Source organism: Pieris napi, chromosome 8 (genome assembly GCF_905475465.1).
Source record: "Pieris napi chromosome 8, ilPieNapi1.2, whole genome shotgun sequence".
Lineage (NCBI taxonomy): Eukaryota > Metazoa > Arthropoda > Insecta > Lepidoptera > Pieridae > Pieris > Pieris napi.
Genome location: NC_062241.1, coordinates 7,767,181 through 7,784,713, shown reverse-complemented (window position 1 = coordinate 7,784,713; position 17,533 = coordinate 7,767,181). Strand labels below are relative to the sequence as shown.

The window sequence follows — 17,533 nt, the reverse complement described above, 5'->3', positions numbered from 1 at the left end:
TATTGTAGTAAGTACTTAATAACCTGACACTTACTTACAATTAAATTATTTATAATTAATAGAAACTATTTTAGTATAGTTCTCATACCCAGCAATAATGTAATCAAATTCAGTGTCTTATTCTAAAAAGTTGTGGCTATTCTAAGAATCTTTCTTGTTGTTTAAATTATAATGAGGTTGTAATGGAAGAGGCTGTTAGTGTTTATTCTTCTTACCATTTATTATACACTTATTACCCTTTATGATTACAAGTTGATCCCGTTACTTAGTTTGGTAGTGGTATTATTGCTATTGTAAACTTAAGGTAGTTTCAAAGATTATTAATAATACTGACTCAGCCCAATGAATTATTATCAATCATGCTTATTTAGCATGTTCTGTGTGCTAAGAATTTATTTGTATCTAAACTTAATAATAAAGAAAGTGAAAATTTAAAAAGAGTGCAATAGAATTATTATATTGTAAAAGCTCTGAAAATACTCATAGCTTAAGAATTATGAGAATCTTTGATTAAAAGAAAATTATTATTATACTTATTATGTATATTTGTGTAGAGATCTTCAGAATATAGTTACTAGGTATGTTGATGACCTATTAAATTCAACTATACTTTGGTATTGTCTTACAATATAAATATTGTAATGTCACCTGTATACCATCTGACGGGACAAGATAAATTTTTGGTACTTGGATTTGAAAATGTATCGGAGTGATGTTATCAAATGTTTCATCATAGAACTTTATAATTATTATAAAAACCAAGTTTTCTCTATGAATTTAAATGTCTATGTGGTATTGAAACTACAACTTATACAAAACCTATTTTAAAAGTGGCAAAAGATAGGTTTGTAAAACTTTCAAACTATTTGCATTTAATAGTTTAGTTTTAAAGCACAGATCTACCAAACCTGTGTTCATTTTGTTGTTGCTTCTTTAAAAGTTATACTATCACAAACAATATGTTAAGTCTTAACGCTAAGTGTGATTTGGTACCTATGTTAGTACAAAAATCTTTTTGTAGAATCATTTGATGTGATAAGATTAATAAAAATACATTTATTCAGTTAAATCTAAATAAAATACTTCTGCAAAGTACTTAGAACAGTCCAAATTCTATGGTAACTTTAAGGACATTGGCTTTTTATATCCCCATAAATTTATTTTAAATTTTAAGCACAACTCTATAAAATTGTCTGTTGTGGATGTAAAGAAATTTTGTTGGTTAGTAATTCATTAGTAACTATGGCTTTCTTAATAATTGTCATTATGCTTAAAGGTAGTCTCTAAGTTTGAAATAAACTAGTCTTATGAAAAACAAGGTTTATTTTTACAATCTACGATGATTTTTCCTCACTATTAAAGGTGTCCCTAGTAGCGGACATAACTTAAACTGGTAATAAATAAGTACCTATGTTATTAGCAAAGACAATAATTATAGTCTCTGGTATTTGATTACTTACGTTTTGTAAATAGGAAATTAGGGGCCTAGCGGTCTTATTAAGTGACAGCTAGGTGAGGGGTACCGGATTCGATTCCCGGTTCGAGGGCAAGTTTTAATTTAATTTAAATTTGTTCTCGGCCTTTGGGAGGGTTGTGCGGTACCGGGCGAGTGCCTGGCTAAAGCACAAATCGTGCCAGAGCCATTAAAATAATAGGAAATCGAATGCAGTAGTGTTAAATGCAACTATTTAATAAAATAATCTAAATCCAAAATACAAGCGTGTTTAATCAATTTAAAAGGGCATTAAAGATACATCAGCATGAGCTTATGACGACCGTCTGAATGCGATGTGCATCTCGTTTGTATTATAATATTAAATTTCTCATATCAAAAAAAATATCTTTTTTGTAATGAGAAATATAGTTCTTTAAACGTTATGTGTGAGTTTATTATATCCTAGCATACTATAAACACAATTTTGACATAAGTACTTGCCTAAAAGATTACGCCCTTCTTCGATTGCGCTAGGTACCACCTGGGTTCACAAGAGACAGCTGATAATGTTTTAGACTTGCATAAACTACATATATATATTATCTTTATCTATCTATTTATATCTCTATCTATCTATTTGTATATTCATTTAAAAAAATATTGTATTAAAACAACTAACTACATTTATGTTCAGTTAAGTCACTCAATACGTACCTACCTATGCTAAAGCGGTCTTCTTTACCCATACCATTCTTATACTAATACTAAATATTGTTTTTAATTAAGCGTATACTATTTCGAAACGCCATATTTAAGGAAGATTATTTTTTTAAAATCAATAAATACGTCATCATAAACAATTGACTGTACCAAAAAAAACTTTATCGTCTTTGTTAAGCTGTCTGCCCACTATCCCGTAGCATACCATGACCGTGCTGTATATTCCTGTATTATATTTTTTCTGAATCAGAAGGTGGTTTAGGGTTTACACAAATAATTTTCGTAAAATATTTATAAGTTTAAGGAGATAATGGTAAAATTTCAACGTTGTCAACCCTAAAAACGGTGAGTTGTTTTTCTCAAGTAGGATAGGATCTTAATCATCTTATTAACTAGATTTTCTTAATAAGTACAATTAATAATTATTTCTTTCAAGAACTGGGTTCCGATATTGTTGTATTATTACTATGGAGATACTATGGAGTACTTGTATGTCGGATGTTTCGACTGTGGCATGGAAGAAGCTTCTATACTGCTTTAAATTTTAATTATACTTAGTAGGTAAATAAAATTTCGGCTGCAGATAAAACGAAGACAATGACGTCATGAACAGGACACCCTTACAATGTTATTCCGACCGCTATGGATATAAAAAGCTTCTCAACCTTAGCCACTGGGGAATTCTGGCCCTCGTCTCGTCTCTCATCGTATAGATGATTGCCTCCAGCCATTTCTTGGCTCCTGCAGCAATACTAAAACTTAAGAAAATGCGATATACAAGTGAATAGAAGAATTAAGTAACTATTGGTGGTCATTACTCTAGAATTATATTAGAAAATAAAACTAATCACTCCTTTATTTTTACTTTTGTAAGGTTTAATCAGCTATTGAAGGTTCTCTTATATGTAACATGTTTGCTGATTATCTCTCTGTTAGATATTAATTAAATACACGTAAATTAAATAAACCAAAATTTATATATCCACATAAAGAACTTGGCCCAGATGGAATGCCGTCCAACTTTGCAAAATCGTCTTATAATGGTCTTCCATTGCTGTTAACAATTGTTAACTATAAATCTCTATCCCTAGGTGTATTTCCCTATGTAGGGAAAAACCGCACATGTAGTATCAGTACATAAGTCCAGAGAAAAATGTAACGTAAACTATAGGCAAATTTGTATTCTAAACAGTTTTGCTTAAGTATTTAATCGCGTTATAATTTTATACATTACAAATTATATTAATTAAATTAAACCCATACTTAGCCGAGAATAGTATGGATTTGTATCGCATACTTAAATATATTAATTTTCTTTTTGAGGCAATGGATAATGTAATGCAAGTTAATTTCATCTACAGGTACTACTGCCTTTCAGAAGGCGTTTGACAAAATTAACCAACACATCTTTAGTAGTGAAACTCTCAAATCGAGGTATACAAGGAAGGACATGGGTAACCTCTTATATTAAAAATCGCACACCAGTCGTGGAAATTAATGGCTATCACTCTGAAGCTAAATTTATGCCCTCAGGTGTGCCTCAACGATCTAACTTAAGTCTAAAAATAAGCTGGATCATCATTGATAAAGGCTTTACTATTAGCCTTATCGTAGTAGATCATACGTAATAAATAATATAATGAATTGAAGAATTATAGTAGTTATAGTATAAACTAAATCTTTTGAGTTTGAATTGGTGGTTCTTAAAGATCTCTTATTCATTTTATATAATATATATTCTTTCCTCTATCTAATATCTATAATCTATATATAATATGTCACCAGAATTTAACAAAATCCGCAATTTTATAAATTTCCTAGGAAATATATATATTTTCTTCTAAATTGATTTAACGGGAGACCCGCATCTGACACTTCGTGTCTTCCTCGTTACTAATCCGTGACAACTGACAAATGGAACCAATTTTACACAATAGGTGTCAAAGAAACAATAAACAATTATTATAAGTTAAATTATTAGATATTTACATGTCATATTTACAATTCTACGAAAACAATAGAAATACTAGAATTACTATAATTAGCAATGAAAGCTCTTATTCAACGTGTACTAAATGCCAACGTTACAGGTATCTTCAAAATAGTAGCAACTATTTTTTAATAAATAAATTAAGTTCAGAGGTTAAAATAGAGATTTATTATATATTTTGTATGTAAATGTTTTTATTATAAAATAGTATATTTGTATAATGATTATAAAACTTACTGAAGATTGAAGAAAGTTAATGTATTGTTTATTGTAATAATTTAATATCATTATTGTGCAATTGATAAATTAAATTAAAAATGAATTGAAATCTTTCTTTTATTTCAGTTAATGGGGAGCTAGTTAGTAATATTGGACAAGGATTATGCATCTTTATAGGTATCTCAAATACTGATACTGCTAAGGATATGGAGTTTATGTAAGTAGCCAGTTTAATTTAAATAACTAGAGACTATTTTAACCATATAGTATTCTCTAGATGTGCTGTGTGGTTAAGAATTGTATATGTATTGATTTTAATGAGTCTGTTATTAGGTGTCATTAACATTCTTATTAACAAATGTTTGTGCTGTAAATAAACAAATGATCTTATACAATCAAGTAGTAATAATATTACATACTATTTGAGGCATATGGTATGTTTATGCATAAAACAAGTAGTGTCCATTTCAGCTAGCTCATTATTGGCAACACTTTTTGGAATTGGAGGAAATCTGTTAATATGTAGTTATCAATATATTATATTGAAAAGAGAATACAGTATGTACATTAAAAAGTATTATTTAATAAGAAAAGTATTCCTGGAGAATTGTACCCTAAATCGATTCCAGCAAATACATTTAATCCAGATAGAAGGCCAGCTGACCCACGGAAACAATTCTATGTTTGATGTTCAACATAATAAGAAAATATGTACTTGTTTTGTTACAGGGCCCGTAAATTACTTTCTTTAAAATTATTTAATGATGAAACAGACAAGAGGTGGAAAAGAAATGTTGTGGATGCAGATTTAGAATTGTTATGTGTTAGCCAGTTTACCTTATATAATACATGGAAGGTAAATTAATTTAACTTTTTTAGCTTTATAGTGATAAAATTATGTATATGCCATATTTTTATCACTAACCTAACTATAAATTATAAAGAATATGCCGAAACACTAACCAAGCTGATATGGTTTATTTTTAAATAGTAGCTACATCAAATATATCGAATAACATTAGCTTAACATGTTTAAAGCCTTGTCTAAAAACAATTAGGCTGACTGGCTAGCAGTAATAATGGTTAGGTTAAAACAAGACTGTAACATTCATCATCCTTAACTCTTTTCCATTCCACTTTATTATAATATGTAAACTAGCCAAAAAATGTATAAAGTATTTTTTCGTCACAGGGAAATAAGCCAGACTTCCACCTCGCTATGCCAGGAGATAAATCAAAGGAGTTTTATGAACAGTTTTTAGAATTGTTAAGAAATCAATATAAACCTGACAAGGTTAAAGGTAAGTAATATAATTGCCCTATAACTTCTGAGGTTTTGGATTTTATTTTTAGGAAATATTCTTTTTATTTTAAAGGCATTATGTGAGGTTAGTGAGGAAAACCTTCGAATATTAGTTTTCACGTCAATTTGACTTTGTTATCAAATGTACATATATTTCAAGAATTAAAATAAATGCAACAAATGGTAGACCTGTGGAAAATTGCCTCAAAAAATTTTAAATATTTTTTTTACATAAAATATGAGAAAAAAATTCTTTGTCGAGTAATTTGGGTATTATAAAACAAACGAAAAAATTCACTTACGGCATTAATTTTTTAACGAAACTGTTTATTGTTTTAAGCCCACCAACAATTTATGATTCAATATTTAGACAGGATGAGAATTTTTGGATTTTCATAAGTTTTTAAAGAGTGCGGTATGTTTCGAAATTAAAGTTAAGTTTTAAAAATATTTTGTCATACAAATTCCTTGCTGGTTACAGCGTTTAACTTTTTGTTCAATAAAAATTCGTTTACTGTATGTTTTAAAAACTCTAGAAACAGTTAACCTTAAAAAAATTTTTTATAATATTCTTAGTAGAAGAAGGAAAAATATAAAATCTTCCATGGCATGTATATAATTAATTGTATAGTATTGAGTTATTTAAAAAAAAAAAAAAAAAAATTTTTGCTCTTGTGAACTTCTAACGTTGATTATACGACGAAAGAAAACGTAAAAAAAGACTTAGGTCCTTATTTTTCGTATGCACTTTTTGCTCTTTCTCATACTCTGAGATAGTATAACCATTCTGTATTTGCGGACATTGATGACTATAATACTTAAATGAATGTAGACCCTTAAATGTTTATAGAATTTTTGTTTTTAAATATGTTTAAAACTAAAAAATGAATTATTTTCAATATATTCAAAAAATATTTGTCACTTTGCAGATGGCGTTTTCGGAGCGTATATGCAAGTATCGATTCAAAATGATGGACCTGTTACTTTAGAAATTGAATCCCCTCCCATAAGTGAAAAGTCAAAGACAAAGGACAAACCTAAACAAGCTATAAGTGAAATAGAAAGTGATGAAAGATAGAACTCAGAAGTTATTTAGTTCTTTATTGTTAATAAAATATACAAATCCTGATAAGATTTACTAATAGGAGTCTTTCAGATCTAAACCCTTGTAACAGGCATGATATAAAAATCTACCCTATTGTAGTATAAAATTGTTTTGTTTTAGTGTCTTCATAAAAACTCTTATTTACCTTTTTTCTCAGTGATATATTACTATGGAGAATACCTATTAGACTATCAATGAATGTCCTTAAAGTATTATTTTCTTGGATTTAAGGCAGTTCGACTTTCGGATGTGCTATTCCCATTGTTTAGAGTACAGGCATTAGGCCTTAACTGAAAGAGATACCAGCTGTTTAATGATACCGTTGTGTCACTTAGAAATCAGACGAGCCTCCTATCCGTTTGCCTCCTGATCTATAAAATGCCCGACTTTATTTCGCACGATTGAAAATCTTTTATTACCGTATATATTTAGTTCAGTCAGTTCTGGCGTTGCGTTGACTGTGTAGATCAAATGAAACCAACGTCATTATTAAAAAACTTTATTTTCAAATAGTGGTTATTATCTATTAACATGATAGGGTTAGGCCAGTGCTTCAGGGTTATAAGACAGAACACGGTCGATATGCCTACACTAAGTCTATTCGTTATCAACACACAAACATTACTATGATCCTTTGTTAACAGATAATCGACCAAAATTCAAATTAATACTAAACGAGTAGAAAATAAACTAAAAAAAATTTATAAACAGACAAAATAAATGCAATCTATAAAACCCTCTATTTAAATTACGATAATGAAATTCAACAAACCAGATTAATGATACTTATTTCGAATAAATGTTAATTTAATATGTAGCCTGTGTGCCACATGATTACTATTTCTATACTGTCAAATATAGATAATATAATCACTTTCGTATTCACGCATCTAATCTTTGCTTATAGAACTTTCAAATCACCAATCAAGGCACTATTCGTTTTGGTATATTGCTGATACATCCTCACTCCTGATTCAATTACAATTGATGCGCTGTGTTAGAAATGTTTCTTTCCTTATCAATACAATCGACGAATGTATTTTAAAAATAACCAAATGTCTAAGGCAATTAATTTTAAGAGCTCTTATAGAATCTCCGTATATATTATAGTAAAGAAGATAATATTTTAATTTCTTAAATTAAGCTGCCTTTATGAATTCGGTCTTTGCAAGGGACAGTTATTTTTAAAATATGCGTCAACAAGGAGTCTATAACTAACCGAATATTACAAAAATATTTGTCTAAATTAAATAATGTCTGGGATAGGCTAAGGATTTTTGAACATATACCCTTTTGGACGTTATTAAATGTGCGAGATAAAATAAAGAAAATCCAGCTTAAATTTAGTAGATTAAAAGTTTTATATTTACCGTAATGGAATATATTGCAAATGCGAATACTTATTTTAAATTAGATAGCTCTAGATTTAGAAAATCTTCAATGACAATAGATTGACGACTTTAACTACGTCACTAATTTACGTTAAATATGTTACATTAAACAGCGATTCAGTTTCAGTCAAACATAATTTTTTAACATCAAACGGCCAGTATTTCTATGAACTTGTAAAAAATGGCGCCAATCTGCTGTCATTAATTTATCGAAGGAGGTTTCGTATGTTTGCTGAATGTCGTCTGTCAGATTACCATAGACCGGATGAGTAACCCCCGGGTGGGACTCGGTTATGAAGAATGCTGCTGTTTCCGTTTATCGACGTAACCGTGTTGATTTGACCGTTCAATGATTTGTAGCCGACGCCGGTTATCGGATTTCCCTCTGAAATTTAATGAGATTTTTTTAATTTTAATCCTTAAATGAAATAAGATAGCTAAGAAATACTGCAATATGAGAATGAAAATAACAAATTTAATGACTTCAGCGAGATAATAAGGTGATAAAATGTAAGTGAATATGATTATCAGTAAGTATTTATGAAATATCAATAGGTACATGCATTACAAACACTAAATGCGCAAAACGCAGTCTATCTAAGGATGATTCCGTCAAAAAATTACGAAATAAGATATATTCTTTTGATACAGAAACTAATTATCAAAGTTAACAACATTCAATTTCTAACTACACACTATAAACACCAATGAGATATGTATGTCTCAATCTGTTTACATCTAAAAGAATTAATACGACGATAATTTGGAAATCATATTGCGTGCTCTATAATATTCTAGATAGGTACATAAAACAAGAAATATTGAAAACTATACAACGTCTACGAAAGGAATACATAACGACAAAATCTAATATATTAAACGTTTCTAATTGAAGAGATAAGCAAATAAATTTAACGGCTTAAGTGCTTAATTTAGTGACTTGAAGGAATCGTCTCATAGATTATTGCAAAAAATCACAGTGCAAATTTTTATAAAAGTGTACAGAATTTTTACAATCGGTGCTCCTTCAGTCTAAATTAAACACCCACCCATCTCTCTTCGGCGAACATAGTCTACGTAATACGTCTTATGTTTGAAGTCCTCCGCTTGCTGGTGTCTATCAAACAGGAATCCCGGGACATACTTATGAAATATTGGAGGAAAACCCGTGAGGGTGCTAGGACCAGGGCCACATGAAGTCTGAAGAGGCATAACATCGGGAATGGGAGCGTCCCTTTCGTATTTAAAGAGAGTGGGTGGAGGGTCAAGGTTACTGACAATAAAAGGATCTACTGGACCATCTAGGGTCGGTATAGGGTTATATTTGTACTCGGGCATTGGCCTTTCACCTAACGCAGATGTCATGCCAACAAAAGAGTGAGGTGGTAAAGGATGATGTGGAACTTTACGTTCTCTCGGTTCAAGGTAATGCTGCGCAGGGAATGGTGGCCAATGACGGTCTAGAACGAGGGGTTCAATCGAATCCGGGTCTATTACTGGATGAGATTTTTCAGGATCGTCGGCTTCGAGACCGAGGAGAGTGTAAGGGGTTTGGTGGGTTGTCAAGCAGGGTCTGGTCGTGGACTCTACGTAATAATTGGCGGGTGGGGGAGGCCATTCGCTCGTGAAGTATCGATGCGTCGGCTGCGGATGTTGGTCTAAGTCAGCACCTCGTTGGGCCTGCGGGTGTCTGCGTCGCACCGGTGGGAGGAGCACTCCGTCGCCAGTCACGGGGTTCCTCTTCGGTGGCGTCGTGTACGTTACTGACCATTCAGAACAAAACGGTTTTCATCCGAAGATAGACTTAACATAATGTATTCATAAAAACAATGACCTCGATGAAATCAAATTTACATAAAACGCCTTGTGATATTATCGTTCCGAAACTCATGCTCAGCCCGAAGCATTGTTTTCTTTGTTAAAATTTATGTACATTTAAGCTTAGTCATCGTATTTTATGTATGGGAGATAGTGTTTATATGTGAAGCGTCCTCTGTAGCGTGCACATATGCAATTAGATGTGCTCGGAGCACGCGAGCCCAACGCCGCATACACAGAAGTTGCAGTTCTTTCTAGAATTTACAACATCTCTGTATGCTTAAATTGAACGAAAGTGGAAAGGAATTCTTAGAAACGTTGCAATAGTTCTGACACTATTAAAATTATGTAATTACCTGAATTCGACACGCTAGTATTATGAAAATCTTAACTTATTACCGTGTGTAACATTTTATGGGTTTCTAGATTGAGTATGTTGAAACCGCTATAGTATTGTAATTGGCATTTTATATATGCATAAAACGATTAATGCCGGTTCTCTACTTAAATGTTTTTTTTTATATAATAGGGGGGCAAACAAGCTTGTGGGACGAACAAAAAGGGCAATCTACGCAGCCCATAGACACTCATTTTTAGTGGGTGCGTTGCCGGCCTTCGAGGGAGGCGTAGACTATTTTATGACTATGTGACCTTTAAATTTACTTTTTTACTTATTTAAAAGTAATGTATAGGCTGTGTGTAATAACAAATTCTTTTAATACAATCAATGCCAGGATTTATTTTATAACTTTTGTGATTACCATAATTCGGTGGCAACGTATGTAATGTATGAAATTCCAGTCCACAATCGTGTTAGCGCTCTTTTGTGCAATCGTGCCTACATCAGATTCGACTCACAGTTAGATGCCGCTTCGCCCTCACCTCTGCTGGGCGTAGATGAAGCGCTTCCGTTCATCTTGGGCGAGTGAGCTGGACTTCCGCCGTTCACTGCGCCGTCACCAAACTGAATGTTGCTGCGAATTGTGTCCGTTATCATTGGAGTCACGGAGGCTGATGCGTTCTGAAACGTAACATGTTATATTATAGATGGGATTCATAAATAATATGGGATATTTCATATCAGTTGTGGCAAGTACGTTTTGTTAAAACTAACCTTACTTAAACTGAATACCGAATGTGTTAAACATTTAGATAATTATTCATATGAGAAGATACTAACAGGTAAAGATATGGTTCGTATTTTTTTGTAATTAAAACCCGACAAAATTATTATATAAGGCAACAATTTATACAGATAGACTGTGTTATACTGACTATGTTTTACTTAAATCCTTTAAACCTATTATTTATCTATGAAATTAGAGCTTAAGTAATTTTTTTTTTTTTAAAGACAATTCACACCAATTGACCTAGTCCCATGCTAAGCTGGTGAAGCTTGTGTTATGGGTACTAGGCAACGTATATACATACATATTATTGATAGATAGACATATAAATACATATTTAAACGCCCAAGACCTAAGCACAACACCAAATGCTCATCACATCGATGTTCGTCTCAGCCGGGGATCGATCGGGTAATGATTACGATTTACGTCTGAGAATACATAGATATCGCAAATCAATATATATGAATCCACACTCACATAGCCCACATCTTCCATCATATCGGTCACATCTCTAGTTCTCATATCAAGACCAATTTAAAATATGATATTACCTGTCCGAAGAGCCTGGAATGCGTGTCCCTGGGGCGAGTGGGTGTGTCCTTCACAGAGCGAGAGCGTGTCGAGCCGTTCTTGACGGGACTGCCGCCATCCACTGCGTCCGTGTTGAATATCTCCGCGATGCAGCTCTTTGGGGCATTGGGAACTCTGTAACACAATTTTTAATAATCAGACCATGTACGTATCTGTTAAGAGATAAAAAATTGTGCGCGTACTAGTGTACACACGTAAGAAGTGAAACTTCTTTATGACCTTATTTTTCGAAAAATGATCTACTATATGCAACTTTACAGAAATTGGTTAAATAAAGTTAAATTAGATAAAGTTTAACATAAGGCTTTTATTATCATAGATATGAATTCAAATAATGCAATTATTCAATTTAACCTTATTACTACTAAGATTATTACAGAATTGCATTTACATGAAGTAATCCGACAAATATCAAGGTTTTCTCGCGAGATTTACCGCCGATATTTTATTGAAAGATTTGAAATGGAATAGCCATTTCAAAACATTCAATAAAATATCGGATTCAACCTGCGATCGATCAAGCAATTTGTAGTTGGTATTAAAAAAAAGCAACGTGGCGCGTAACCGAAAAACGTGACGATTTTTTGAGACTCCAAAAACTCTGGACTACTTTACATTTCGAGGCAGTTATTTGTTAATTATTTTGTACTTATAGAATAGATATTATATACCTTTTTGTTTACAGCGTTCAACTTTAAGAGATTTACTCCGCGAGAAATAATAAAACTAATGAAATACATTCAAAATCTGACTCATTCGTTAATGTGCCTATCATATTACCGAAACGAAATACCAAAAGTGCAATCGGCCCCTACCTGAATATGCATAACTCATTAACAAAGTACAGGAGGGGCCCACTTCCGCAGGGGACAGACCACTGGTCAAATGACCACCGCAAATCAATACATACTCAAATTGCCTTTGAACAATCATTGAATTGTAGTTCATTGACCTTAATTAGCGAAATGGGTTAGTGAATCAATGAAGTGCATAGGACGTGCGTATCCTGAATGGTGAAATGGGGCCTCAACGTAATGATGGAAAGCTTTTTTCAAAATTAATGTGATTTTTTGTTGATTTATATCAACATGTATATCTCTATTTTGTGTCCATCCCTCTAAGTACTAATAAAACCTGAACCTGTAATGGTCATTTTGAAATATAAACGCATTTCAAACGTGGATAAATAAATATCTTTTAACATTAATGACTTCGGAATGTACAGAAATTTGAAATAGGTATAACATAGGTGCACGTATCACACGTAAGTTATTAAAGCGATGCCTGGAGCTGGCATTTTGTAAGCTGCGAAACGAAGACGGCTTAACGAGATGTCATTTATACGCCTAGTACGAGTTCTCATTATAACACTTCTATAATTCCCGACGTTTTCCTCAAAACTTTGATAAAAATTTTGGACATAGTGAAAACTAATTAATTTTACTCTATTGTCTATTTTACTCGTAGTGAAAACATGTCTATTGTCTACGTTCGACATGAGTACAATTTTATTAAGGGTAGTCAACCCTATATAATTCGTATACCGAAAAAACTCCTACAGCGGGCATTCATTTCTATATTAGACTTTTTGAAAAAGTATGGGTATACATGTTATCCCGAAAAAGATCTCGCTTGATTTATATTTCACCATTAATGCAAATTTATTAACTTGATTACTGCCAATATTTTAACGATAAATTTAAGAAAGTAACTTTAGACTATGATATTTGTTTTTATAACGCTATAGAGTATATTTACTTTACGAATGCTTAGGTTTGTAGGTCGACTTAAGAAGGTAAATCATTAGTTTTTTATAAGTTAAAGACACACCAAACAGTTTTTATATATGTACATTCCGCAACCAATAAAGAAATCCCCATGATAAGTGATGTCTATGATGCTACATAGTTACGAGTCCACTGCATTTCTTACTTCAGCCATTAGTATTTAGTTGCTACCTATGCATTACAATTTATGCACCAAGTCATGTAATAAGCATCAATTTCAAAGGCGATTGAGCAAAGTTATTCGAGCGTGTAAAAGAACACGTGAAAGCTAATAAATATTATCTCTAGAAGCCGCTTACAAAGTAAATTCTTTACATGGAGGCTACTGTCTTTACTCATATACTATATGTATCTTTTAGTACAGACAGAGTTCTTAAAAATTAATACTTTATTTTGATAATTGAAGTACTAATTCATATGTTACCAATTCCTTACAATAAAAATGTCTATATAGTAATCATCTTACGATTACACTGCGGCCGAGTGAATAAGAAACGGTACATTAGTGAGAAATTATTATGCGCGGTTATAAATGAATATAGTAAAATTAACAAAATATTTCTCAAAGACCAATAAATGCAATTGCCATTTCTTAAAATCATCTTTATGTAACATTTCTTGTTTATTCACCTATAGTTCTATATATAGAATTGTAATAAAAAATAGCATGACGATAAAATACTTTCTATCAACATTTATCAGAAAAATAGTTAACGCAAGAATAAGTTTAAAATTTATTTATCACTGACAAGAGAAAACATGCGCAGCATTGTAAAACGAGTGTTCTTTACAAACATTTCGACGTTCACAAACACAAAAGTTGACTATTGGCAATCTTGTTGAGATAATTTCTTTCGTTCAAGAAATTGTATACAAATAAATTAAATGTGGATTTAATAAAGACCATAAAATACATATATTTCTTTAATTAATACATATAATTCTCTGAATTCGAGTAAGTAGTATTATGCCACGAGCCATCAATGTCTACGTTAAATACCAACTATTGTCTTCTAGACTTTGATGCGACACTCACGACTAGAACACAGAACAGTAGCGCGACAGTATAAATGCCCCAAGGCTATCTTGATTTTCGATCGTAGATAAGTCATACGATATGATGATACGAATAATATGAAAGCTGAATGAATAGCAGGCATTCTTCAGATAAATGTTACAAGTCCCAAGCCATAGATATACATTTTACAGATACTATCATACTATTGTGATGACATAGTTTTTATCGACATCAATTAAAGCCATTTCTTGAGTAAATAATTCGATTGTTCTCAAATTCATGACGAAAAATTAACATTCATACTCTCGTCAGATCCATTCTGGCATCGTATATTCTCTAATTAGTTTGCGATGAATAAACGTTGCTGTGTTTTATTTTAACAATAAAAATTTAATTGTTTGACCTCTACTCTATGTCTTACATATTGTTTTTCTTCAATAAATACTACATTTAAGATAATTAGCATTGTAAAATAGTAAAATAATAGACTATAGAGCACACCGCATCGCAGAAGTAAATCGATAGCGCGCTAGTGCGGTTTCCGGTCGCTATGCACCACTGCTCGTCTGTCACATGAAAACGCCTACAGTCATGAATAGACTGCATACAACACCATAGCGAATCTCTTGTAGACTTCCTGTTGCATTATTCTATAAAAAGTCATATCCCGTTCCGACGTGAAAGATAAACTATGTTTAACCCCCACAAAACAATAGGCAAGGGTTTAAAAATTTAAATAATTTCGGTTATCGGTCATTAAAAAATAAAAACGTGTGTGTACTCATGTACACGCGTTAGAAGTTATACTTCTTTGGCGTAACAAGATTTTTTTCTTTTCTTTTTTTTCAAAAATTTTATTCCACGTTTGTAGAAAAAACGACACACAAAAAATAACTAAAATGTTGACTATAGCTAACTTCAGGGTGTCGGTTTTTTGTGACGGTGTGCGCGCGCATCTTAAAAATTTACTGTCATAATTTTTCTCTAACGCGCCAAAAGAAGTATAACTTCAATAAATCAAGCAGATAGATAAGAGTATAATATAACATATTCTCAATTTTTATAATTGAATCACGTAAATGTTATATCTAAAAAATATTTTCCGGTTAGAAAACGACGCTGTCTTCATTTTAAAAATGACTGTCACAGATTACAACAAGAAATAATAGCCATGCGTCTAACGTTGAAAATTAGTTATGAGAAGACAACGCAACAAGATAAAATTACATAGGTGTAACCAAAATAACATAGAGCCCGTGCTATAATTAACAAAGGGAAGAAAGTGCGTGAGAGTAAATTGTTTAATATTATACTAGACGCATGCGTTGCACGCAATAAGGGACCATTTGCCGCGTGCTGAGTGAGCGGGTTTTATGTATACTATAGCTTGTTTGTCTATTTTAGATAGTCGTAAATTAGAATCATAAAAAAGATATTTCGATATTTTGGCTTGACTTTAAGGACTTTCATGAAAAGTGTTGTATGGTTCATGGTTATGCCAGATTATTGAGGAATAAGTATTAATGATGTAAACAATTTTATCATCCGTCCATTTATACACAAATTATATTTTCTGTATATTTTCATTTGTTTTGTCATAAGTAAAAAAATAGTTACATTTATTCATCATAATCAAAACTTAATTTCGTGTTTACATTGCGACCATACAATTAAACAAAAACTAAGTTTTTCCTCCAGGACGTCGAAACAATGATAATGTAATCTAATAAAATAAAAATATACGCATGTAGATAGTTTAAATTAGTTCACCTAATTTTGAAGTCATAGACAACATTATAATAAGCGGTACAACAATATTTCTTGTCTTAACGGAACTGTCTTTATACATTATGATATAAATATGGCAATTATTGCATGCAGGCAACATAAATTCATGCTTTACTCAGAAAAGATGTTCACGAGAGATAGTGTCAACTGTCAGAGCGAAACTAGACGTACTATGAATCTGCAACAGACATTCGACACGGTGCTTGCAATGATGTATTTAGCATTTATTTTATAATCCAGGACTAGATCGGCGAATGATATTAAAGGTAATATCTTAGCTGTATTTATCCATCATTTGGAAAGTAAATAATTAGTGTGCATACACTGCAAATTTACCGCAATGTAAGAAATTATTATTAGCATAGACCATTGGTAGACTATAATACATATATCAAATTATACTCATTATATTTGACTGATTGTTCACTTTTAGCACCAATTGATTTGCTTACACGGTACACCCGAGTTCTTAATCCGTAACTGCTAGGATCATACATTCTCAATAAAAATACTGCCTAATATCCTTTCTATAGAAAAAGCAACGTAGCAATTGCGATTAGTTTGCTTTGCTTTGTCGTAATGGCTCCTAAGTAAATCTTCTCTAAGTGTAAGCTTTATTTGCTGCATCAATAATTCTTTTACCACAGTATCTAAACTTGTATTCAAATATTCTTAAATAATAAATAACTCAATTTGCATGGCTGATTTACGAACACGGACAATTCGAGGCCGAAGGGGTCAGACGGCCACGAGTAGAATATTTGAAATTGTACAATATTTTAAAGCTGTATTTACTAATTATTTTTATGTATTGCTTTACATAATTTAATAAAGATAATAATAGTCAATTACCTCTTTTACTATCCTTATCCTTAGACTGAAATATATATTACATTATATCATTATATACATTACAGTATACCTATTATATATAGGTATATATATAAACAAAAGCTGTATAGTATAAATTTATCAAGTTTCGATGTCTACATTGGTTGTTAACCCAAGAATCTTTGTTTAGTTTTATAAGTATTTACTAACCTAATATGTCTAAAATTATACATCCTGGAAATGAAACTGCTAATATAAAAATGATGATTCATTGCTCACCTACTTACATTCCGTATTATTGTAAAGAAACTATAAAATTGGACCGGAAATGATGTTTGTTATTGGTATAATAGACAACTTTTATAAATGACCTCTGAGTTATATTTTATAGGTAGAGGCGTTCGCAG

General features: G+C 31.7%; 2 protein-coding genes across 5 annotated transcripts in view; one reads left to right on the top strand and one right to left on the bottom strand.

The window, feature by feature from the left end:
• Positions 1-4,111: 4,111 nt before the first annotated feature.
• LOC125051597 (D-aminoacyl-tRNA deacylase) lies at positions 4,112-6,997 on the top strand. The gene is made up of 5 exons (XM_047652027.1): positions 4,112-4,245; positions 4,491-4,581; positions 5,094-5,220; positions 5,557-5,665; positions 6,597-6,997. The coding sequence occupies exons 1-5, from the start codon at positions 4,203-4,205 to the stop codon at positions 6,743-6,745; spliced, it is 519 nt and encodes a 172-aa protein (XP_047507983.1). The 5' UTR covers positions 4,112-4,202; the 3' UTR covers positions 6,746-6,997.
• Positions 6,998-7,257: 260 nt separating this feature from the next.
• The window catches only part of LOC125051596 (microtubule-associated protein Jupiter), a 92,308-nt gene continuing 82,032 nt past the window's right edge, over positions 7,258-17,533 (bottom strand). For 2 of the 4 annotated variants that reach the window (XM_047652022.1, XM_047652024.1), the window contains 4 exons: positions 11,663-11,816; positions 10,864-11,002; positions 9,834-9,926; positions 7,258-8,548 (listed from right to left, as the gene is read on the bottom strand). In XM_047652022.1, coding sequence (XP_047507978.1) covers positions 8,415-8,548; positions 9,834-9,926; positions 10,864-11,002; positions 11,663-11,816 — 520 coding nt within the window. In that variant the 3' untranslated portion in view covers positions 7,258-8,414. Of the gene's footprint in view, positions 8,549-9,833; positions 9,927-10,839; positions 11,003-11,662; positions 11,817-17,533 lie in introns of all 4 variants that reach the window. The other 2 variants (XM_047652026.1, XM_047652023.1) reach the window with 2 other exon arrangements.

What these genes read in the sequence shown, in the direction of transcription:
- LOC125051597 (XM_047652027.1), top strand. Translation starts at nt 4,203, where the DNA reads ATGAAAGCTCTTATTCAACGTGTACTAAATGCCAACGTTACAG. An exon ending in ACTAAATGCCAACGTTACAG is followed by an intron (nt 4,246 to 4,490) that starts GTATCTTCAAAA and finishes CTTTTATTTCAG; the next exon opens with TTAATGGGGAGCTAGTTAGT. An exon ending in CCTTATATAATACATGGAAG is followed by an intron (nt 5,221 to 5,556) that starts GTAAATTAATTT and finishes TTTTCGTCACAG; the next exon opens with GGAAATAAGCCAGACTTCCA.